This window comes from Corvus cornix, chromosome 2 (genome assembly GCF_000738735.6).
Source record: "Corvus cornix cornix isolate S_Up_H32 chromosome 2, ASM73873v5, whole genome shotgun sequence".
Lineage (NCBI taxonomy): Eukaryota > Metazoa > Chordata > Aves > Passeriformes > Corvidae > Corvus > Corvus cornix.
In genome coordinates, this window is record NC_046333.1 from 47,377,249 (window position 1) to 47,401,535 (window position 24,287).

Here is a 24,287-nt window from a genome sequence, read left to right on the forward strand (position 1 = left end):
TTACCATCATGTGGGCTGGAAGCATTTACAGAACTCTGTGCTTCTAAACCAGAGATGAATAACCATGCGCAACTTCTGAAGACTTCTGTAAAGTATCTTTAATGACTTGGTTCATGCCATTTTAAAAACAGTCATTTTCAAGAAGAAAATCAATGTATCTGTTGTATTGACTCTGCTTTTCTCATTCCTGTTCCCATCTTTGCTAATGGTTTGGCATCTGCAGTATGTACAGTCTGATGCCTGGGAAGATAAGATTGAAAATTCTTTCCAAGTTTCCAACTTGCTAATTATAGTGCACAACTCTTGTTAACTTCCCCCACCATTCCCTACCTCAGTGTAATAAAAAATAATAAAATCAAGAAGTCTTCCTGTGAAAACTCCACAAAATGTCAAAGAGACCATCACAGTGTTTCTCTAATCTCTATGTATGGCCTCTCTAACCTTAAAAAATGGATATGCAGTCATGCAAATGATGGAAGAAACTCACTGGAAGAGGAGCTATCATGATCTAGAGAGCTGTAGAAACATTGGGAATCTTTATTAGACAGCAGTCCTTGGTCTTTCCTGAGAAAATATCTTCATTTTATCTTAGTAAGATTTCTGCAGGTAGGTATGAAGGAGAAAAAATTGTCGTTCCTCTTTCTCATGAGCCAAGCTGTATTTACTCACCTTTCTTAAATGAAGTGTCTCTGCAACTGATCTTGGTAAAATGCCATTTAACCAGAAATCTTTTCTTCATCAAATGCTTTAAAGGCATTCTAAATATTTGGATTGGGTCTATGTTTGACAAGGCCACACCCACAGTCCTTTTAAAGGAAGATGCCATGTAATACCACCTAGCTAAGTGGATTCTCAAAACACATCCCCATCTCTTTAAAACAGACAAGAAAATGGGCATGACAAAATCCACATTATACAATATGCTGTATATACAAATTGAAAGACTGCATCTTATTTTTTTCCCCTGTTATTAAATGTAACATGATTCAGTAAAACATGGAAGCAAAGCACCAATAACCATCTTTTCCCAAGTCCTTGAAGAATGCCTCGGCATGTCCTACAGGTCTTCAGATCTCTAGAGTTTCTTCATTTGCCCCACAAGTGTCTACAACACAGATTAAACAACTTGTCACTGGGAAAGCACGGACTTTGGAGTTCGCTATCCACTTGTCTGTTTCAGTGTTATATTCGAGAATGTGCCCTAAGCGACCAACACCCTGAAAACCAGCCAGGACATAGACTACAGATCCCACCGCAGCACACTTCACTGTTACACCTTTCCATGGCATTGGAGACACCATCTTCCATTCATTCATCTTGATATCGTAATATTCTACATTATCAAGGCCACCTACAAAGCAATGAGATAGATAACTGCTTATTATGTTGTACTGTGTGGACTGCACTAGAGCATGCAAACTTAAGTCTTTATTTTCAAGGTTTCAAAAACCCTACAATTAAAAAAGCAAATCTGAAAATACACCCCAGTTTCTAAACTAGTAGTTTACCCTTGTATAAACACAAAATGAGAGAAAAGTAAAAAGAAGATAGTAAGATGTATTCTAATAAATTCACACTAGATGCTTTCTAGAGATTCCAACATGTTACTTCATGGACAGAAGAAATTTTGATGCTGAATTTCTGATGGATTTGGGGCTAGTGACTAAAACTCAGGAATTACCTGAAAATTCCCTACCGCAAGGGCATTTCATTCTAGAGGGCTCATGGGTACCTTTACCAAAACTGGCCATTTACTGATAGAGGAGGTCTCTCTTCATGATGATACTAAAATCACTGAAGTGTAAAAGCCTAAGTCCCTTTGAAAAGGGCCAAAGGAACCAAAAGTTATTAGAGAAGAGTAGATTTTGTGACTAAGATTTGCTTCTTCAGGAAATATGTCAGTAATTACATTTGACAATAGCTACAAACATCCTGCTGTCCCTATTTAACTCAGTTTTCACCTCCAGTCCTGAATTATTAGATCTGAGTGATTAAGAAATCTCTCTATCATGTTAATAAATGTTTTTCACCCCAGACATAACTCTTCCTCATTTTATTGCAGTAAGAACAATTCTTAACACTTCTGAGAGGAGCATTCAGTGAATACACTTCCATTTTGCAAGATAGCAGATTATGAATTGATAAAATGTTTGTGCAATAATGTATTATTTTTGCATCAGGGATCAATCACGATGGAATGGTTTCAATAGCCAATTAAAAATCAAGCTATATTCTAAAATAACATTAATCTGAAGTATTCCACTTACCATAAACAGTGATTTAAAAACCTCATAGATGAGAATTTTCCATTTTGAAAAGCATTTCAGAAACCCTGTGCAATTAAAATTCAATTCTTCTTGTAAAGTATTATTCTTCTAGTTTTAAAGACAAGGAGACAGGCAGATCATAATTGACCTGTCCATGACAGTAAATCATATTTCAAAGCTAGAGCAGTCAAAAGAGGTCTCACATTTTCACCATTTTACAATATCAGAGTAGCTTTAAGTCTTTAGACTCAAGTTCCTAAAATAGTGGCTACACATTTACCTGTCTCTCAAAAGAATGCTAAAATCTCTCAAAACACATTAATAACTAAAAGAAGAAATATCTCTTTTCTCAGATGCCTGATTTAGCCATATTAACTGCTTCAGAGATGGGCTACAGTAGGGGTGCATATCTGAACTTGACAGTACTGCCATTAGTACAAGAATTTGAAAAATAAGATACAGTTAAGTGGGGAGGTGAAAGGAAGAAGTCAACACCAATGTGACAACAACAGGACATGTTTGATGGTGCTGCTCGAGGCTTTTCAGTTGAGCAGAGTAGAATGAATTCCTTCCAAAAGGGAAAAAAGCCCCATGAAACCTTGTGTGACCAGCTAGAGAATAAATAGAATTAAAGTACCTAAACTATTTTGTCCACCCACAGCAAATATTTTGTCCTTTACAAACACCAGCCCATGATTCTTCCTGGCTTCAATCATTGGACACAGTTCAGTCCACCTGGGGAAAATAAGCCAAACAGAAAAGGACAAATCACCATCTAATTTGTAAAAAGTAACTATAAAATATGTAAATAAAACCTATCATTAGGAAAATGAAATAGTGAAGAAAGCTGCTTAAGAAAAAACATCTTTCAAGTAGAACTGCAAATAACTGATTTCTTACTGCTAACTCAGGAAAAATTCCTGACCAGAGTTTTTCCTGTAGTCACTTGTACTTCAGTCATTTACAGAGCTAGCAAAGACACAAGTGACTAAAAACAACCTGAGTGAAAACAACACTTACGTTTCTGTGGCTGGGTCATAAACTTCACAGGAATTCAGGACTCTTCCGGAAACATTGTTTCCCAGGCTCCCTCCGCATACATAAATGAGCCCATTCGCCTCCACCATTCCATGGCTGCATCGCTGAGTCAGCATGCTGGGCTTTGTGTGCCAGCTCTCTGTTCTCGTGTCATAGCATTCAAATAAATACAGTGCAGAATTGCCTTAAAAAGAATAGAAACCCACCAAAGTGGCATTAATCTTTATGGTTGTCTTTCAAGAGAAGAGTCTAACAGCAATTATCAAATTGATGCTTTGTTTGTTAGTGGAAAAGGGAAAGCTGCTTTCCCACCTCCAAAAGTAGAACTAACCAGATTTAAACTTGGGATTATTCAGAAAGCACATACTTGTAATTATTTTGACCCTTTTGTTCCAAAATATGCAAGGAAGTTTATGAAACTGCTATTTGTGTTTAAAAACAACAAGAAAAAAAATAAGGAATTTTTTTTCTTGGAGGGGAATAAATCCTAAACAGAGATGTATATAAATTACCCATCCCATTGTCATCAGCTCATGCTACTCTTACTACTTTGAAATATAGTGAACTTCAGATGTGAGGATGAAACCAGCTTTGTAAACTTACTACAGGTTCATGAGTCCTTTACCTCTAAGCAATGTGACTTGCCCAATACCTAGAATACTTGTTGCCTTAGGAATTTGATAGCTTCTGTCAAACAGACTCCTGAATTATTAGCAACCACAAAGCAGCTACCTCTCCCCCATTTACTTTCTTCCTGAGGACTGGCAGATACTTATTTTCTGGTCTGTGTACTCTTCCCTCAAAAGCCCAGAAAACTATTACTGAAATCAAAAGTGATTTTTCTAATGAATACAGATGGGGGCTCAAAACTCGTGCTCAGGTAAGTGACCAAATCATAGCCAAGGCAGAGAAGGTTGAATACAACTTTATCAGAAAAGAACCAGATGCTTCTTCCCTTTGTTTCAAGAGATATTCACCTAGAACAGTTAAAGGTGCCTTTTCTTGTGCCTGTTTTACCTTGGCTCTCTACTTCTAAAAATTAAGCATGTCACACCAGCAGCACTTACTACCAGCTGAGGATTTGAACCTTCAAAACAATGCTGTTTCCAGACCCAAAATTATTCCTATAGACTCCTATAAAGTGTGCATTTGTTCACACCCTATCATTCTCAGTATCACCAAAAACTGTATAGAGTGGGATATTTTTTTCTTTGATGTAAGTAGACATTTTCTTTGATGCAAATAGACATTCTTATTGCTTTCAAGTTGTAGAAATTCCCATCCATGGAAAATTCAGCAGACCTGTCTTTTTTTTTTTTTTTTTTAAACATATAGAAGCTTCCATTCTCAGTATAACATTAAGTATTCCTCCTGCACCAAAACAAGAGTGGAAGAATCTGGTATGTTCAGCTTCCAAACTCTGCTAGTTATTGCAAATAAAACAGGACTCCCATCAATTCAAGAAGGGGAAATGAGCCGTGTTTTCTGTAATGGACTGGCACAGTAATCCAACCTCTTCAATTGATGGAAAAAACATACAATTTTTAGATTTCTTTAGAGCTAAACACACTGCAGCATTTTTTCAGATTAATGCTTTCAACATAATTGCCTGCTTCAAATTAGAAAATACTAGATTCAGAAGAGACAGACCTTTCCAAACTTTTAGTGTGCACTGAGTTCTGAAGAAAAAGTACAGGCAAAATAAACTCCATTATTAATGTTTAGCTTTTACTATTCTGTCTTGAATAATATTTATGGAAAGCAAAGTGAAACTGTGCAGTAATGTGAGGGTGTATTTCTACAAAAACTGCTAAATTAAAATTTCAAGTATAGCTGTATTAACTATTTACCATGAATTAGAAAATGTACTGTACAATCAAAAGTTTGTATTGTTATTCCCCATGAACTGAAACATGGGAAACTGCGAAGATTTATAAGATGTTGTAGTGTTCCAAGTTTCCTAATGTAGCCTTAGTTAAAGCCTATTTCAAGTAATGGGAAAGGTGCTATTTCACATTCACCACACGAGGTGGCAGCTGGGAACTGCTTATTCTGCTGCTACACTAGACCTCTTAAAATATTTTAGAGGTCAGATAACAGCCTAAATGTTACAACTTCCCATTAAGTGACTTATCAATATTAAGCACAGATCATAACCATTTTTTCCTCTGTCCACCTCCCTCTGCAGCAAGGCAGACCTCAAAAGGATCTTCCTTCTATGATTTTTTTTTCCATTTATTTTTATTCCCCAGAACACAGCTTTTTTCACATAGTTATTTTTATGGCTATAGCATGCTTACATTCCAACTTTTGGGTTGTTGATGATGTATCAGGTTTAGACAAAATAAAATGTTCTTGGTAACACCACAGCATAAGTCACTTTCCAGGGTTTTTTTTCGAGAGAAAAAAATCTCAATTGCCTTTTATTTTTTTCTTTACTATGTTGAATAATAACATCTAAAGGATGTATCATTTCTCCATTTGTGGAAGCAAACCAATAGAATAACAAAGTAACAGAAGATAACTTCTGTCATTTGACAGAAAAATTGGACAAATTCCTTTACAGGACCAAGTACAATTTCACCACCAAAAGCAGTAGCTGTAAAAGATTTCTTTTCCACCTTTTTCCCCCCCTTTAAAAGACCTCATTATATATATACCCAATATATGCTGTATAAAAGGAAGGCTGTTGTCTAAATGCAGCTATTCTGGTCACACATTCCAGAAAATGTTAAACTACACTGAATTCTGTGGATTTATAGAAGAAAGGTAAGAGTGGGACTCCCAAAATATATTTCATTGAATCACACCATCATAGAATGGTTTGGGTTGGAAGGGACCTTAAAGATCATCTTTTAACTTTTTAAGAGCTGCAGTGTACTTTTCACTCCAGTTAATGTAAACATTATTCATTTCAATCAGTGAAACCATTTTCAAAACACAACAGAAATAGGTTGTTGGACTGGGCAAAGTGAGATAAAATCCTAAATATGGGAAAATAAACTCATTAGTCTAACATGGCAACGTGCAGTTTCTTGTCAACAAAATCATGCAAAAACCAGAAAAATTTCCAGCTATCTTTCTTTGTGCTTTTTTGTTTGTTTTAAAGATTTTTAGTGTCTTACCCACTTCTGAACCACCAGATGTATAAATTTTGCCCTCAGCAGCACAGGCTGCAAGGCTATCTCGAGGTGTTGGAGGTCCTAGCTTGGAATACCAGCTATCCTTCACCACATTGTAGCAGTCCATTCGCTTTATAGGGAAGAGCTGGGAACCACCCAAAATATAAACTACGTTGTCCCAGAAGACACAAGCTGCATCCCTGCGCTTTTCAAAGGGACATCGGATGTCTGTCCAGCTGTAATCCTGCATTACAAAGAACAAGTAATGTCTAATAGATTATAACACTTACCTGCACAGTGAGTGTTTTTCAAACAGAGCTTTTCATAGAGATTTAGATATGGTCAGTTTTAAGTTCCTTTTCAAAACAAACATGAACACTGTTTATTGAAGAATACTCCTCAGGCGTACTCTTGAAAAATTCTCTTAGACACAGACATAGTTAGCTGCAATGAACCATGACATTATGAATTTCTATTTCCTCATTCCCTGTGTGCACCCAGTACAGCTTCCCTGAAAAACAGTTTTGGTGTTTTTTTCCAACAGAATTGACCTCCTGCTGCTATCATGTTAGAAACAATGCATGTAATCAATAAAGTAGGATTGCATTTTCTTTTATAGCAATGGAAAAAGACATCTTACATATAGTAACAGATTCTTTCTAAAAAATAATAAAATACAGAATGCACCAAACGAAGACAATGGAAAAAGAAGATAATATCCAAATTGACAAGCAACTCAGTAAAAAAGCTCTGATACATACTTTATTACCATGACAGCTAGAAGCTTATTTACAGAATTTACAAAACACAAATGTTCTATAGCTATCCACAGTTGATAGCATGAGAAATAGAGTAATGCTCCATCACAAATACTGCAGTCATGTTGCCTAGAAACTGATTTTGCATAGATTGGCAAAATCAACAAGTATCAAATATGAGCAGTAATGCCCAAAGCCTTAAAAACACCAAACTCAACAACTGATGGCAGACCAGGATAGCATACAGCACAAGAAACACTTCTTGAGTAATAGCATCTCACATATTCCATGAGCATAGTTTGCATCCTATACTGAACAGGAAAGTATGGGACCTTAACTGTTATCTGTGCCACCTCAAGAAGGTCTACCTCAACCTGCTGAATGACCTTCACTGTAATGGTTCACACAAGACGTTACATCATTACATTTTCTTAGCAAGGACATACTTCAAACACCTTGGTCAATGAGGAAGAACAGCGACTCCTACATGGGGGTTCAAAGAAAGAGAGGCAGAGCATGTTATAGTCCAGAACATCTTACAATCTTTTCTTGTAGCATCCCCCATATCAAGAAGAGCTGTCAGCTGCATGTGGCCCTTTATGGTGAGAAACAGGTCCTGGGGCATCCTAGAAAGGAAAGCCATACTACAGCATGGCAAAATAAATAGCTGCATAAATCTTAAGAAAATGTCTCAGTGCATTGTGTAAGATCAACATACTTTCTAGCTCAAACTTCTGGCAATTTTACAAAATATCCTGTTGTGTTCCTTTACTGTTATAAAGGGCTGTGACCTGACCCACTTTTATGGCTTCCGTTCATGTATCCATTTAATTCATACCTTTATCAAATGAAAAGCCATAACTTGAGTATACTCAGCAGTATCCTCCTCTTTCAGCAGGAGGCAATTTAGGTCATCCTCTTGCAATGCTCTTCGGTGTTAGTCTGTACCACACAGAATTGATTTCAATTTTTGAATTTAACACTTCTGGGAATTATGCAGAAATGTTGCTTTACACCACAGTCAAGATCCACACAGCCCTGGGCAGTGCAAGTCTCAATTCTGGGGGACTGAGTAGGGAAAGATGGACCAAGATAAATACATGGTGACTCTTTCCCAGCTGATCGCTGTTTTCATCAAATTGCAATGCAGGACACCAGAGGCAAAAGCTATACCTTTTTCTCTTTCATCAATTTATTGAATTTATTAAAACTACATGAACTCCTGAGAGCCTCAAGACCCTGTGACAAGAATGGCACACACAATTATGGGCCCTGGGAAAGAGTACCTTTTTTCATTTAAGACTTTTTCTCATTTTCAGTTGATCCCTCTTCCAAGTTTGTCATAAAAACCAGCGGACATGCCCACTGTGGATAACCTCCCCACTAATAGCTTATTGACTACAGCTCTATCTCCTCATGAAAGGTATGCTGGTTCCCTTAATCATCAAGAAACAGCATTGCCAGGCATCTGTTACTTTTTATTTGCCATTGTTGAATTTTGCACTGCTGAGAATTTAAAACTTCCAACCATTTCTGGCCACTGGAGATATCAATTTCAAAGGAATAACCATATTGGTGACAAAATCTCAATCATGTATAAATTATGTATTGAGAATTCATAAAACAAAACAACAAGTATTTTATTCCCAACCTAGGGAAAAAAAAGATTTTTTTTTTTTTTAAATATTCTGTGGAAAATTCAACAAGAAAATGCTCCCCACAACTGTTAATAGAACATCTAGGATTTCTAGTAGTATTCTGAAATCACATATGTCTACTCAGATTAGTGCCAGACTGCTCCACAAGTGTTATGCCCGTCTGCATCTGTCCTGTTGCATCATTTTGCTCTCTTGATGAAGTACATGCATCAATAGAAATACCAGTTACAATGCAACAAAGATAGCAAATATAGTCTTAAAGTAATACTGCTAACATTCTCAACAAACAATATACACAGTATCTAATCCAGTCTTACTTAAAGAACCCTTTTGACAACAAGGAAATGAATATCAGCATTAGAGACTAATTTTGTGTGCAAAGGCATCAGTGAACATTAAATTTTTGCACTAATTTTATCATATAAGAACTACGGAAACTCATACTGCAACCAAGAAAATATTTTCAGGAAAAACATAACCTTTGTTTTGAACTGTTTCTTTATGTGACATGTCAGAATTTAATTAAATTACTGATTTTAATTAAAATCAGAAGTGAGGGACTAGGTCACTATTCAATCAGTCCAACAGACAAAAAGCAAAATTTCAATTCTCTCCCAAGATCCTAACCTTGCAAAAGTACATACATGAGCTTAATTCTCTGTTCTGTGACCCTCCCATCATCTTTTGACGAGATCAATTAAAGTGAGTTAAATGGTAATTCAGCAGGGGTTCTGGATGCTTGGTTTGTTGCATTTAATAAGCTATTGTCACAGTTTAAAGATTAAAATCAAATACTCAAGCAAAACATCCACAAAAGGACCTTTAAATAGCTTAGAGTTGGAAATTAAGTAAAAGCTGTTCAACAAGACATATGACAGGCTAGCTAAGAATGCATATAAGCACGAGGAAAACATTGAAGGAACACATGCTTGTTAGAATAAAGATCTCCAATTACCCACTTTTAAAATTTTCCTCCTGTGCCCCATTCTTCCCCCACTCCTTACTCCACATGCAAGGCCGTAAGTCTTGATCAAGAGGCAATTCTGCAAAGTTTCTTCCAAATACAGTTATTTTTTGGTGTTATGCCCGGACAAGTAGTCTATGAAAGGTAAAGCTCTTTTATCCTATGCTTTATGTAGACTTTCACAGATACTACATATTGTCTACAAAACAGATTTCTTTGCCAAAACCATACAGCTGTTTGAAAAGTTATGAATGCCCTGATCAGAGGCTTCCCAAACTCAGACCTTGGAAAGGACAGAGTTATCTGCTCTGTACCCCTCACCTCCTCATCCCCAGTTGAAGTGCTGCTTATCTTGGCTATGTGTATAAAGGAAAAAGGCAGTCGTTAGTTAAGAATTTTGAATTCCCAATAGGAATACATATTAAGTGTCTCTCTAAGTCAGCAAAGCTGGTAGGTTTGGGGTTTTTCCCCCCCAGACTTGAGTGGTACTCAGAGAAGGTGGCTTGAATTTTATCTTACAAAAGAAAATGTGAAAGAAAAGTTCAAAACATATCCCAAAGGCTCATTCATTCAGAATTAGATTTGACAGAGCTCACATTGACTATAAAGTTCACACAGCACACAAAACTGTTTGAAATTTTAGCAAGCATTTAATATGCTGAGTTAGAACCAGAATTTCTTCAACAAAATATTACATGCATGGGATCTCATAACATAAGAGAGCCCTGATTTTTACGTAGCAAATTTGTTCTGTATTACTGTATGTGCTTGTCGGGTAAAACAGGGTATGGGTAATCCTTCTGCATGCAGTTGATGCTTCTAAACCATTTAGTCTGCATAGCTGAAATATACACCATTCCTGTGGCTTGATTTTATTCAAGAAACATGGGAATAAATTTCAGGCAGAATCTGCTTGCCCCACACTGACCATCTCTAAGTTTTTTGTTGTAGAAACTCACTCTTTTCCACTTACGTAATACTTGGCTCCCCATTCTTTTCCTCATATACTCTTATGAACAAACAAAGCTGTGAACCATTGGGATTTAGAAGTGGTTGCATATTTATAATAAATGCACTAAAAAAACCCCTCTAAAACCTGGGTTCTACACTAACATCTAGCCAGTAACTTAACATGGGCTAAAAAAAACCTGCTTTGAGTTAATCTCTAAACACCTAAACGCATGCACATGCATACAGACTTTCATATATTCCTAACCAACTGCTTGATGTCTTAGTGACCTTTTGTTTATTTGCAGCTGTGGAATGCACATACCAATCAATTCTCAACTCAGACAGATTGATCAGCACTCTGTATCTAATATCGCTAAGAAACAAACACAATCATTCTATTCAAAATGAAGTATTACATCTAGGTACACAGACTTGAAAATACTTAGTTAACCATATTCTTCCAATTGCATACCCAGGAGGGAGGGAATACTTCCTTCCTAATACCATTTTGTAAATCATGATGTCTTAGTATCATCAGCAAAGAAAACAGGTAAGATTACAAACAGTGAATCTTAATGCATTCTGAGGTAACGATTACCTTGGGATTAAAATATCTGCAGGACTGGGGCTGAGAGCCTCCAAACAAAGCAATGCGATAATCATGTTTTTTTCTTCTTGGCCGGGTACCTTCCACTAACTCTTCTCGGTCTTCTGGGGAAAGGAGGTGGTATCGCATCCCACCTGCAAGGAAGACAACAACTGTTGCAGATCCAGTGCTCATACATGGATAGGGATGTTTCAGAGGCAGGGATGGGGAAGAGATGGAAGGGAGGGAAAAGAGGAAAACCAAGTTTCTACGTTACACCTATACAGCTTTGATTCAAAATGGAAGAATGCACAGCAGCATGTGAGGGTGGGAGCATACATCCAGATTACACCCTATTTCAAACTGGCTGCTCCATGTGAAAACAGGACAGATACAGACTCATGTTATGTACCAATGGATCGATCAGCTCATTTATCCAATATTAACAAGCAATTAAGATTGTTGCATTGAAACAGTAAAAAGGAAGCAAACCTACAAGAAAACATTCCAAAGAGTGCAAAAATATCAGCGACACTACAAACCACTAAAGCCAGACAAAAATCCTTATTTCCTATACAGTGCACCCAACTCCGTGCCACACAGGAAGTATGACTGTGATGTCAAATGTCAGCAAATACTTACCAACATATAGGTTAATTTGAATCCTGCTCATTAAGTCTGAAGGAAAACAGTTCTGTACTGATTTTTAGATCTACACTACATTGAAGCCAACTAGTTAACTGCTACTGAAATTGCTTTTCTTTCTTACATGATAGAATTTTACAAACGATGTCTAAAAACAAAAAGGAAGCTTGTTTCCTATTTCATCTGCACCCTGAGAATGCAAATGTAGGAGCAATCATTGTAGGATCAATGGTCAGTATACATTAGAGAAAAAAAAGAGTAAAACATACACCTAACATTCTAATTTGCTTAGGGAAGCTTTAAAATATTCAAAATTTTGACATATTTCTTTTATTAATGCACATACGAACATGAACGATATTGAAGTTACGAGCCTGTCGCAAGGTCAGACTAACTTTCAATTACTCTAATGAGTCATTGACAAAATCTCCATTCCGTAACTTCTCAGGGAGTTCATGTCACTTGCTAGGAGAAAACAAATGAAAGTCACACTGTTACATAAGCTATATTTTATTTACATAATAATCTGCTAATCCAACTTCAACTAAACAGCATCCTAGAGGGAACACAGATGGATTTAATGTGAAAATGTCAGAGCATTTTAAAGCAAACAATTTTCAAAAATTCCAAAGCATTTTTTTAATTATACAGAACATCATAAAGATTTCAGCTAGAGGTCAACTTACTGATCACCATTTTAAGGCATTCTGGGTTATCCTGAATAAGTGGTTCAGCCTGAACTGTTTTACTTAAGAAGTTCTTTGATATTAGAGGAAATCGGACTTTAGCAAGAATATCAACCATGTACGGCTGGCGATTTGGCTCATCATACTTCAGCCATCTGACTGCTGCATCATAAACCTTAAACAAGAGACAAGGAGAGAAAGGAATAAGGTACATCACCACACAGCAAGACAAGTAACAGAACCATAATGCCATAAATTGATTCTAATGCCTGCTGGAGGTTAATCTATACTAACATTTTAGTATGTGGGGAGCCCGTTGCCATCTTTCAAAAAAAAAAAACCCCAGAATCCCCCCCTGCAAGAAAAGTCAACCAAGCCCTGAAAAAGACAATGCTCAGACAAGAAGTAAAACAAATGAACAACCACTGAATAAATCTCATCTACAAACTTCAAAAGCCCCACACTTCTGCTATTTAACTTTTTCCCCTCCAAATGGAAAGCATGAATCTGCAATTCACATTTATGTGGGTAACTCCCTTACCAGGTTAAATCTAATACTCTCCAAGTTCTGTGCCATAACATCAGCAATGCTTTCACAGAAATGAAATAACTTCTACTTGATATAGTCTCCTAAGGTGATAAACTGGTTCTCTTGCCAAATCATCATGTTGGGTATCCAAATATATTGCTATTGTTGTGTCTTAGGGGACCATTTATATCAAAGTTTTTATCTGCAAACTACTGTCAATTTACAGTCTCCTCTTTTTTCCCTCCTCACAGGAAAAGATAAGGGGTTTTCTTAGGGGTCAGGGAAGGCAGAACAGGGAAGATAATCAAGAAATCTGCTCTATTTATAATTGTCTGCTGGGTCAGGAAGAAATGAAAAAAAAAATACAGGATTACATATGTACTCTGATACTGCCATGCAGCTCTCAGACCCAGCAAGCTTATCTAGTAGCACTGGCTCTGAAGTGGCAGGACAACCTCGTTGTAAGCAATAGCACAACCAGTGCCTACACCTGTAGCTGAACTGGTCACAATGACTGGTAGTGAGTGACTGAGATACAACACAGAAAGACACTTCATGGAAGTGGAACTACTAGACCACTCCAGCTGCAATCCTGCAAAATTACCAGAGCAAAGAAAACAATGATTAAAGGCTCAATTTCATCAGCTAAGGAAATTCAACAGAATGACTTGAACAGGAGCATTGTATAGGACAGACAGTACTTAAAGCTACCTTCTCTTTTTGCTAAATGTAACTACGCTCCACACCAAAACAAAAGTTAGAGTATAATGTCAACTTTCATGAGGTACTCCTGAGAAATAAGATTCCTGAAGAACAACTGTCAAACTTCTGTAGTTTCATACTGCACATTACCAGTTTCCTAAAGGAATTTTAATGATGCCACGCCAAATACATAACACTTCTACCACTGCTGCCAGGTTAAAGCATGCCATCCTACCTTACCAACAGAACTTCAGGAATGTAAATCTTAAAATGTCACTCTGGCCAGACAACACTTCCAGCTCTGAGAATGTGACCCTGTGATGTGAACACTTCCCACCACTCAGCAAGACATTACTCATTTATACCTGCAACAAGCCAACTACCATATTCAATCACCTGTTTTTATCCCCCACTCTTACTAATTCTTATTTTCATAAGTTACATTGCCATATGGTAAGACAAATAACTAAATCTTAATGCTTCAAATCAATTGTTCTGCCTGTTGGAGGCCAGTGTCAATGGAAACTACACAGTCAGAAAAACATCAGTTTCCAAGAGGATATACATACCATCTCAGCTACAACATCCCTCTGTTGCACTTCAAAGGTATGAATGATGCCATACCCAAACAAACTTAAATTACCTAATTTAATTAATTTAGTTCTGCACCAGAACAGCAGAGCTACAAAAGTAAGACTTCAGTTTGTTTTCAACAGCTTTGACTAAGAACCTACAAGTACCACTCAACTGCTACAATCAGCCTACAACCACCTGTCTGGGCTGCAGTGCAGACACCTATATGCTTCCTGTTTTCCTGCAGTAGGAAGAACAAGCTGGCAAACAATCATTCAGGGTTGTGCTGTAAGCTGAATCAAGCATTCCAAATGGGACGGCTGCGGATGTAATTTCTACCACAGGTTATAAATTTTAATTGAGTGGAACTCCAGGCTCCTTTCAGCCACCTAAACTTTTTTTATGTCCAGTCCCTAAATAAGGGTCTTCCATCAATCCACCACTGCCAATGCATCGAGCTTTCAGCGTTTTACTCATCTTACTTCCAAGTCCCTCAATTCCCCAGGCTTGTGTATGCATATGTCTCCATCAGAAAACAGCTCTCTGGAATGGGCTAGGCCATACTCAGGTAGAAATGTGCATCCATTAAGGTGCAGTTTGCTCACCACTTTGAAGTGGTCCACTTTCACCAAAAGCACATAAATCCCAATCTAGAAGCAACCACTATAAAACAAACACTTTAGCTCATGTACTATCAAATCAGAAGCCCTATAGCTATCTTGCCAAAGGAAACTGTGCTGCTTACTCCCTCTGTGAGTTCTTTCTTCCTACTTTGCTGAAATAACACAAATACAAACCACACTTGAAATGTGAGTATTTATTAATATTTAGTTTTGACCAAGTTAGGATGCACTTTTTTTCCACAATTTAGCAAGCACTATGTGCATCATATCCTCTAGGAACATCAGAAGTGAGATACTTGAATGCTTGAAGCCAGTTCTTGATTAAAAGAAGATAGTTAAGTTCAATGCTTTTAGCTGCTACAAAACAGGGATCTCACCTGATCTTCTGCCCTCACTGTCAATGTATCTTGGTTCAGGAGATGTGTCACACGCTTAACATCAAGTTGAAGAAACTCATCTGTCTTGTAAACCTCAGTGAAATGCTGATGGATGAAGTCATCTGCAGTGGCTTTCAGTTCTGGGCAGTCCAGGCATTCTGCTAGCACACTTATGCCTATGAAGGAAAATAAAGAAAAAAATCCTTCTAAACTTGAACTAAAATTACCTTTAATATATTAAAATAGAATACAATTACTGTAATTTCAGTGATAGTTGCAACCCCAGTTTAATATTTGTTACAATGCTTTTTCTTTCCCCCCATTAAAACACATGCTATCATAACTCATCTGCAATTCAAGGCAAAGATAGGGACGAACTGCTGATCCCTATTCCTACTGAACTAACTGGAGAGCCAGACCTGCAACACTTGCTGTATTAACTATCTCTCCAGCACTATTTCCTCACTGTTTCTTTCCCAATAACAAAGCAGACAACAGTACTTTAACCAAGTCTGAGCCACGCCACAATAACCACATCTAACCAGAACAGCTTGAGAAACTGGATCCACATTTTACAACCCCTCCTGACCTGCTCATGCAGCATCAGTCACCAACCAAGCCCAGTTTCCTTCAAGAGTCATGGTGAACTGGGACTTTTCTATACATGTAGCATAGTCAGCTGCAGACCAACACAAAGTCAAGTTGATGTTGCTGGAAGGACAGAAGGTTGCCATAAAGGTATAAAAAGAAAGAGCAGCTTAGCACCACCATTGCCAACTTTGCCATTAAAAACCATGTAAGCACAGAGCTTTTCAGCAGCAACCTCTCACCATGCCACAGAGGAAATGGCAAGTGGGGTAGGAACAACTCACTAACATATGGGTTGCAATTAGCTGGAGCTGCTCAGAGTAGTAAAACGCAAACTAGAAAGATAAAATCCACATGTACGACCTCTTGACAAAATTTCAAGATTCAAATTAAGCCATGGTTTCTTTCAAATACTTTTTTTTAAAATTAACTGTGTACTTGCCTATGAGCCTGCACAAAACATGTTTCAATTTAAAAACAATACCTTAAGGAAAAATTGTTTTAATCTTTATCTCTCTTTTCACAATAAATTAGAAACAAAGTATGCAAGTGTTAGAGACCATAATTAATTTTCCACCTAACAAAAGCCACAGGGCAGAAATATGCCTCAAAGCAAGCCTAAGTGGCATTTTCCTTAGTAGGTAATGCCTTTCTTCCAGCAGTTATTTCAGAACCTCAGCTGTACTGCACTGAAGTATCAGTTGAGTCACTGTAATTCAGATACTCTGCAAAACATTTCTGTTGCTACTATAAACATCTGTAATATGATTGAGATGTTCCTAGGAGAATTACCCAACATACTAAAAAAAGTTTCTCTTAAATTTCTGATTATATGAAGTGCACCAAATCTTAAGCATAAAGAAATATTTTGTTCTACTTGTTGTTTACCTTTTCTGTAACACTGAGTTCACATTAGAGCTACAGAACATGCTATCAAACCTGCCCAGATGACATTCATCGTTTTCAGTCAAAACGAAAAGTAAGTAAAACCAAAAGTAGCCTAAACTTATTCTGTTTATACTTGTAAAAGAAATGCTAGTTTTGTAAAAGTTACAAGTATGTCAAATTCTGTCTGCAAGTCCAGAAACAACTGAAAGCTCCACCTTACTAAACACATGCAGTTCTCTAACAAACAAGAAGCCCCAGTGTCCTGCCAAGTTGGATGAGACCTTGTACAGTAAGTAGACCCTGTGGCAAATGGCAACAGTTCAGATTCAGAGAAAAATTATTTTTACATGCCTGGATTTAGCCAAACATTAACTGTCTATCTGTAAATAGACAATACTATCTATTTTTCAGGAACAGCAAGCTAAAAAATAAACAGTAAATTTAAGTCTATTTCTCTTACCAAGACAATTGGAAGCATCAACTTGTTCTTTTAAAAAGTCTACACACATTTTTTTCACGGGTTCAATCTGATACTGGTTTGCTGCGTCTAGTAAAGACTGGACATTATTGCTGTTAACCGAGATTCTGCAAAACAGAAGGTGTAAAATTAGCATCACTGAAATGACCTAAGTTGCTGCAACAAAAAAAGCAACTTACACAGCCTCACGTAAATGGCAAAATTATTTCCCTGCTATTTACCCAAGAATCTTTCACATCCAGTCTAAGGACACATCCTTCATGATCTTTCCAAACTGCTTTTGTTTGCTCTACTTTACCCAGGCAGGGCAAAGAATAACCAGTGCTGGGATCTGAAGAATAAGCCTTTAACACAAGTCCTCTGCAGTCCTACACTATTGCTATGAGTTGTGTGATTAACCACTTTCACCAAAGAAAAAACAAAACCAAACCCAGAACCTTTTTTAATGACCATTTTCAACACCCAAACAGACATCAGCAAAACCTGTCTGAACTCTGTCAGGACTGGTCTGGCTGATTTGCCCAGAGTGCATAAGCAGAACAACCAGTTTGGCAGTGCTTCAAGAGAAGCTATGGAAACCACAGTCTAGGGCTTGGGTATCAGGGCAGGCAACCCTGGGTGGCTGGGGTGGGCTGTTGACACTGACTGTCTCTTGCCACTGATGGACTACACAAGAAGATTCCTCTCAAAAGAAAGGAGAAAGCCTCCCTAATGAGAGTTAATCCCATTAGATGAAAGGCCTGCTATCCATAGGTCTGATTAAAGCTGATTAAGTACTGTTTATAATCCTAGCCATCTGCAAGAGCTCTGTCTGCGGGGGGTGGAAGAAAAAAAAAAATCATAAGAACTCCCAAATACAAGGACTACCTGAGGTAGGGGGGAAACTGTTCGCAGAAGAGTTATCCAACCTGCCTGCTTTGAGATGAAGGCATAACTCCTGGAAATGGTTCTGTGCCATAGCTACCATGGCCACAAAGAGAGACCCTGCTGACATCAATAAGGACCTGAATTACAGAACCATGGCAAATATCATTTGACTCTAAAATTGAAGTCAAAAGCTTGAAGTGCTTTGAATTGCTTGCTGGAGGCAAATACCCTTCTCCTTAGTCTGTGGGGCTTCCTATTGATTAAATAAAAAGGAAGAGGGAAGAAGGATAGAAGGTGTAGTCACATCAGGTTTTAAACAAAGGAGAGAGTTGAAATGGTAATAAAACTGATGAATCACAAAAGCATTATTTTAAGATTTTATCATTTATAATTGGCAGGCTTACTAGAAAAAGCATGAGCTTTAAATAACAAAACTACCTTGCAGTATAAGCAAACTCCACAAGCTGTTCAATAATGTCAGGCTCTGCATCTTTTAGCTCCACTTCAAAGGACTTTGATTCAATCATATTTGCTGCAAACAGATTAAAAGACAAACTTTTAATCAACAAGCCACTCTAGTTATTGTACATTTCGCAAATAGTAGAAAATAAAACAATTATACAAAGTGGTAACCTGCTAAAAAACTGCTCAGAGTTGATTGCTGTTTTCCTAGGATTGCTAATGGAAGTCAGCAAAGGAGTCAGTGGAACAAACAAGATAACTGGTGTGTGTACATCCTTGTATTATCTAAATTATGATAAAGTGTGTTAAGTAGAAAATGTCCTAGATGTCATTGACTGCAGCCAGAATGCTGTGTTAGCATTACCACTGTCAAAAGCCATTTCCACATTCATGCTAACAACAATGGAGACAGCTCCCCACATCCAGACACAGCACTAGGTTTGCCCACAGACGGTTACCACCATTGACCACTGGAATGAATGGTTATTTTACTTCCACTCAACTTTGATTTTACAGTAATTTTACAATTCATGGGTAAGGAATACAAAAAATACAAGAGGTACCTGATTTCTAAGGAGAGCATAATGAAAGAATTACAGAATCACAGAATAAAGGTAATCACACTAAGGTTGGAAAAGATCTCTAAGACCATCAACTCCAACCACTAAACCATGTCCCTAACCTCTGAAAGCCCAATTTATATGCAAAAGTGCCCGACGGTGGGAAACAACGGGGCAGACAAATTCTGTAATGGGAGAAAAAAATTCCCAATTTTCAGGTTAAGGAAGGGAGATAAACTCTAATACAGTGTATAGGCCCCAGTTATTTAGAGAGCTTACATATCAAGTATCACTTGACTTGCCCAAGAGAGAGTTAAAGGGAAAATGAGGGGAGGGGTGAACAGAGATGAATGAACAAAGGACACAAAATGAGAAATAGTCACCTATACTTATCCCTCAAATTAATCACTTTCATAAGAAAAACAGGTTGACAGAGACAACTATAACAGGATATCACCATGAAAGTTTAAAATCAATCAATTTTCAGAAGACTTACTAGTAAACATCAAGTTAAAAAAATGACTGGCTGAAGCAAGCACAACACGGTGAGCCGGGATCTTTCTTTCTTGAACCATAAGAATGACATCACACAGAGTTTTCTGAATCAGAGGGGAAAAAAAAAAAGACAAAAATCAGCATTTTTGAAAATATTTCCACAATACTTCCTTAAAAACAGCTTATGGAAACGCACTGCTTTTTGTAACACGCACAACTCAAGAGCATTATGTGATAAAAAGATTTTCTGAAAGTCGAAGTTCAGTAGCCTGGAGAACTAGCAAACATCAGTTTACCCATGAATTTGTACAGGATGGTCATGAGTAACATGAACTCTGATTAAAGTATTTCCTGTAGCTTTTATATCAGCCTACAAAAATGTAGGCTCTGCAGCATCTAGCAGGGGCTGCATTTATATTGCACTGCTTTCATCTATCAGTGGCTCTCCTCTACTCTGCTGCTGATTTAAAAAAAAAAATCCACAGGAACCTCCTACCTGAAGACTGCCATCCCATTTCCCAGCTGGAGCCAAAGTGATGAATGAGTTCAAAGCATTCAATGGAGCATTTTAAAGAAAATGTATCAAAAAATACCACTTCCATGGAAGGGTTTGACTGGTCATACCTGATGAGCAACTAGCTTCCAAACAAAATATAATTTATTTCTCATTTGTTTGCTGTTTATAGGTAGGCATACAGTTTCTCCCCTACATGTGAGCTGTCATGCTCTAGAAGGAGAAGGAAAAGCAACAGAACTTATAAAAGTTGTCAGGAGGGATTTGGGTAAAAACACACGATTTGAATAGGTCCTGAAATGCTATATTTTCTAAGAACATTTTGAGTGAAATAAATGCATATCATACTACAGTTAATTATAACTATCTATTAAAAAAAAAGAAAGAATTTTTGGCAACTACCTTAAGTTCATGGAACTGCTTTCAAAAACACCTATGCCAAGGCCAGCCCCAGAAAAGAACATTTCTACTGTGGGAAATAGATAGTTGCTTAGAACTGTGACATTTTTCCACATGTAGACAATATTATCTAGGGCTGATAATCCACATTTACAATTCCTTCAAACATGCCTGTTTTTATTTTTATACAGGACACTCAGAAGCACATATTGGACAAAATATAAATAATACTTTCAAAAATATTATCTAAGTGGAAGTTAGATGGAGGTGACATACAGCTCCCTTTGTAGTTTTAAACCATTTTGGATTGAAACAGCAACAAAAAAGAGACCATTCCAGAAAAGTTTCAGAGGAAATCCTTTAAAAGCTGAAATTTCTGACACTTCTGTTTCAAAACAAGCATTGGAAACTAGCAGTACAAGATACCATAAAATCCTACGGCCAAGCTTTGCCAAGATGGGCAACTGTTGCTTGAGCTCCACACTGCATTTCTAAGATACATTTAATGCCTCAGCTCAGCAATTGAAACACCTCAGATGTTCTAAGGCCTCTGTGGGTGCATTTGCCACCCAAAACAGACCATCATTTTAACTTCTTTCCCTGGGATGTTTCTGGGTGTGACGGTTCCATTTCAACTAATGGTCTTCTGAGGATTCCTGAACTTCTTTCCAGAAGGACCCACTGTTGTCACTGGGTCACCTCCATGATGCAACAGGTGACTGGTGTTAACCAAAGGACACACCCAAGCGTGAGCTTCTGCAGGGCACTTCACCTTCCAAATAACAGGTTCAGCAACACCTTGCAGCTCTATCCCAGCTTCATTCCCAATGACTTCATTCTTGGCTGACCTCCACTGAGCTGCAATATTGCAACAAAGGACTTATGCACACGCCGTCCAATAGTTCAGGAAAGCCCACAAGGATGTGGGTCATCAATGCTGGAGAAAAGCAACAAGTCCTCCATGCACTAAACACACTTGGCCCCAACATCTTACCTGTCCTGAGTGCAGGACATAGTTTACCCTAAAATCCGATACTCATGGAGGCTTCCTCTTGATCCCAGCTCACACAAAAAGCAGCCTCCTTAAAATTAGGTGTATGTTCCCATCGGCCCAGATTCCTACAGATTAAACTAATGAGCTAAGTATCTAGAGCAGCACATGCACCTCGACATTGCCATCACAGGAAATTTTAACTCATATTCAGGTTTTGTAACTACAGCATAGTTCTTGACTTAAAGTGCAAGAGGAAAGAGACGACTACAAATCCTCTTACAACTTTAGCACAAGTAATGAGCTGAAACTAGTGTATTTTCCTCTGGCTACTGCTGACTTCCCAATTTTATCCTGTATAATCACACCTCCCACTACTCCCTCAGTAATACTCGAGCTCCTCTTACAAACAGCTCCTAAAAGAAGCATAAGTTTCATGAAATATGCAGAAATTTCTGGACCAGTCAGCACTGCGTGGGATATGTAAAGCCACCATCTGAGGTGAGATAAGAAGTTTCCAGGCGAAACTCAGAGCTGCACCTCCCTGGGCGTCACAGATGCTGGAATTGGAATCAGAAGTGCACACAGATTTCACAGCACTTAATGCTGATCCTCTCACTCCCCGTTTGAAGTGGCTCATAGCTACGTGAGAGCTGGCACTCAACTACACTGAAAACACTGTGAGTTCCCTGTGCTAGGGACTGTACATGCATCTAAGGGAGGGCAATATTTCCTTTATCTACTTACAAATCATAACAGCATCTGGCATCTCCTTCTAAACAAAAACAGAGGTATGAACTAAACACTGAGGAACCAAGTTATTAACTCAGCCACACCTTGGAATATGTTTACACTTTTAGATCAGAAAAAAAGACTACACAAAAAACATAGATCACAGGCTTTAAGTCTTAACTCTACTACCTGAAGTCACTGAAAAAAATTTCGTTTTTCATACATAAGAGCTTAGTTTTGTGAAATGGTTTATGCAGACAACATAACCGACGGTCTACTAGTGAGAGAAGAACAGATAGTGTTCAGATAGAACAGAAGAGAAGTGCTAGAAAAAAGCAGAACCAACACCAACACTTGTGAAGTCAGGACCCAGACGGCTGATGCAGACAGCATTAAAAGCTGGACTGAGCCTCTGGCAAGACTAACACTGGAGGACAACAAACTAAACCCTAGAAGATACAACACATGACAGAGCCAAGTGTGGAGCCCCTACATGGTGTGGCTTCAGAGTCAGCTTTAACTATGGCTCCACATCACTGTTTTTAAACAAACCAAAGTTCCACAATTAATCTAGCTCCTCCTCTGAGAAGACAGATTTCTTCATATTCAAGGAGTTACATGTATCATCCTTCTGCTCTTGTACCATTAATTCAATGTTTTTTATAAAAAAATAATTAAAAATGAATATTTTAGTTTGGACAACTCAACTGAAATGTACTTGGTATGACTGCAATTTTGGTTACCCCTCTTGTTCTATTGGTAAACAGAGGAGTCACCTTTAATACTCATTGAACTATTGACTATGGAAGCTGATCAGCCCAAGAGTGCATAACTTGAGGCCGGATGAAGCCACCGAACTCCTACACTGTCACTGGCTTCCAATTACGATGGCCACAGGTATTCAAGAAGAAACGCCACCTGTGAAACCAAACCATGGTTCCACTCATCCCTCTCCTCCCGCTGCAGTTTCACTGTTCACAGGGTACACACTCAATTTGTTCAGAGAAGAGTTTCTGGTGAAAAATCTAGCATCAGCGCCTTTCCACTGCCCTCGGGCTTCGGTTCGAGAAGGGCTCCGTGAATGCTCTAACTGGAGACACTGGGCCATCCATCAATCACAGCTTCACTCCTGCCCTACCACGCGCAAGGCGTTATCAGATAAGGAAAAACACATCCACGGTGTCTTCTGCCTCCAGCACCCACAAGGCGCCGGCGCCAATGAGATCGGAACTCGCCACTCTCGCTGTGCGGCTCCGGAGACCCTGAGGCACCGGCGGTGCCGGGTCCGGTGGTTTTTCCCCGCAGTCGGGCCCAAGAGACGGGAAACCCACGGGACCCTCGGCGCGGGAGCGCGACCTGCCCTCAGGGCAGCACGGACACCGCGGGCCGCCGGCCCTGGCGAGCGCCTCCCGTACCTGCTTGCGCATGGCGTTCATGACGCCCATGAAGGAGGCGAGCAGCTTCGCCTCCTCGCGGGCGGCGAGCTTCTTCTCCGTCTTCTTCTTGCTGCTCTTCTCCGACCCGGGCGCGGCCATGCTCGCCCGCGCTCACCGCCGGCACGCCGACCGCGACCGGGAACATGCGCCCGCCGGCAGCCGGGCGGCGAACAACGTGTGGCGGCGCTCGGCACGGGGCGGCAGGGCGGGGACGCGGACACCGGCGGGGACGCGGGCAGCACCCGGAGCGCCGCTGTCGCCGCGGCGGACGCGGCCTGGGGGCGGGGCCCGGCGCGCTGACGCCATCGCCCGGCGCGCGGCCCCACGCGGGGTAAACAAAGAGCGGGGAGGGGCTCGGGAGCGTCACGCGGAGGGCGCGTGCGCGGCAGCCCGAAGGG

At 39.0% G+C, this 24,287-nt stretch overlaps 1 protein-coding gene across 1 annotated transcript; it reads right to left on the reverse strand.

Annotated features, from left to right (window-relative positions):
• Positions 1 to 80: 80 nt before the first annotated feature.
• On the reverse strand, positions 81 to 24,146 carry KLHL7 (kelch like family member 7). The gene is made up of 11 exons (XM_039549942.1): positions 23,869 to 24,146; positions 19,819 to 19,921; positions 18,739 to 18,832; positions 17,416 to 17,540; positions 15,480 to 15,655; positions 12,676 to 12,850; positions 11,357 to 11,499; positions 6,431 to 6,671; positions 3,288 to 3,489; positions 2,905 to 3,002; positions 81 to 1,351 (listed from the first exon to the last, which is right to left on the reverse strand). Exons 1-11 carry the CDS (start codon positions 23,986 to 23,988, stop codon positions 1,068 to 1,070), a joined length of 1,761 nt encoding a protein of 586 aa, XP_039405876.1. The 5' UTR covers positions 23,989 to 24,146; the 3' UTR covers positions 81 to 1,067.
• Positions 24,147 to 24,287: the final 141 nt, after the last annotated feature.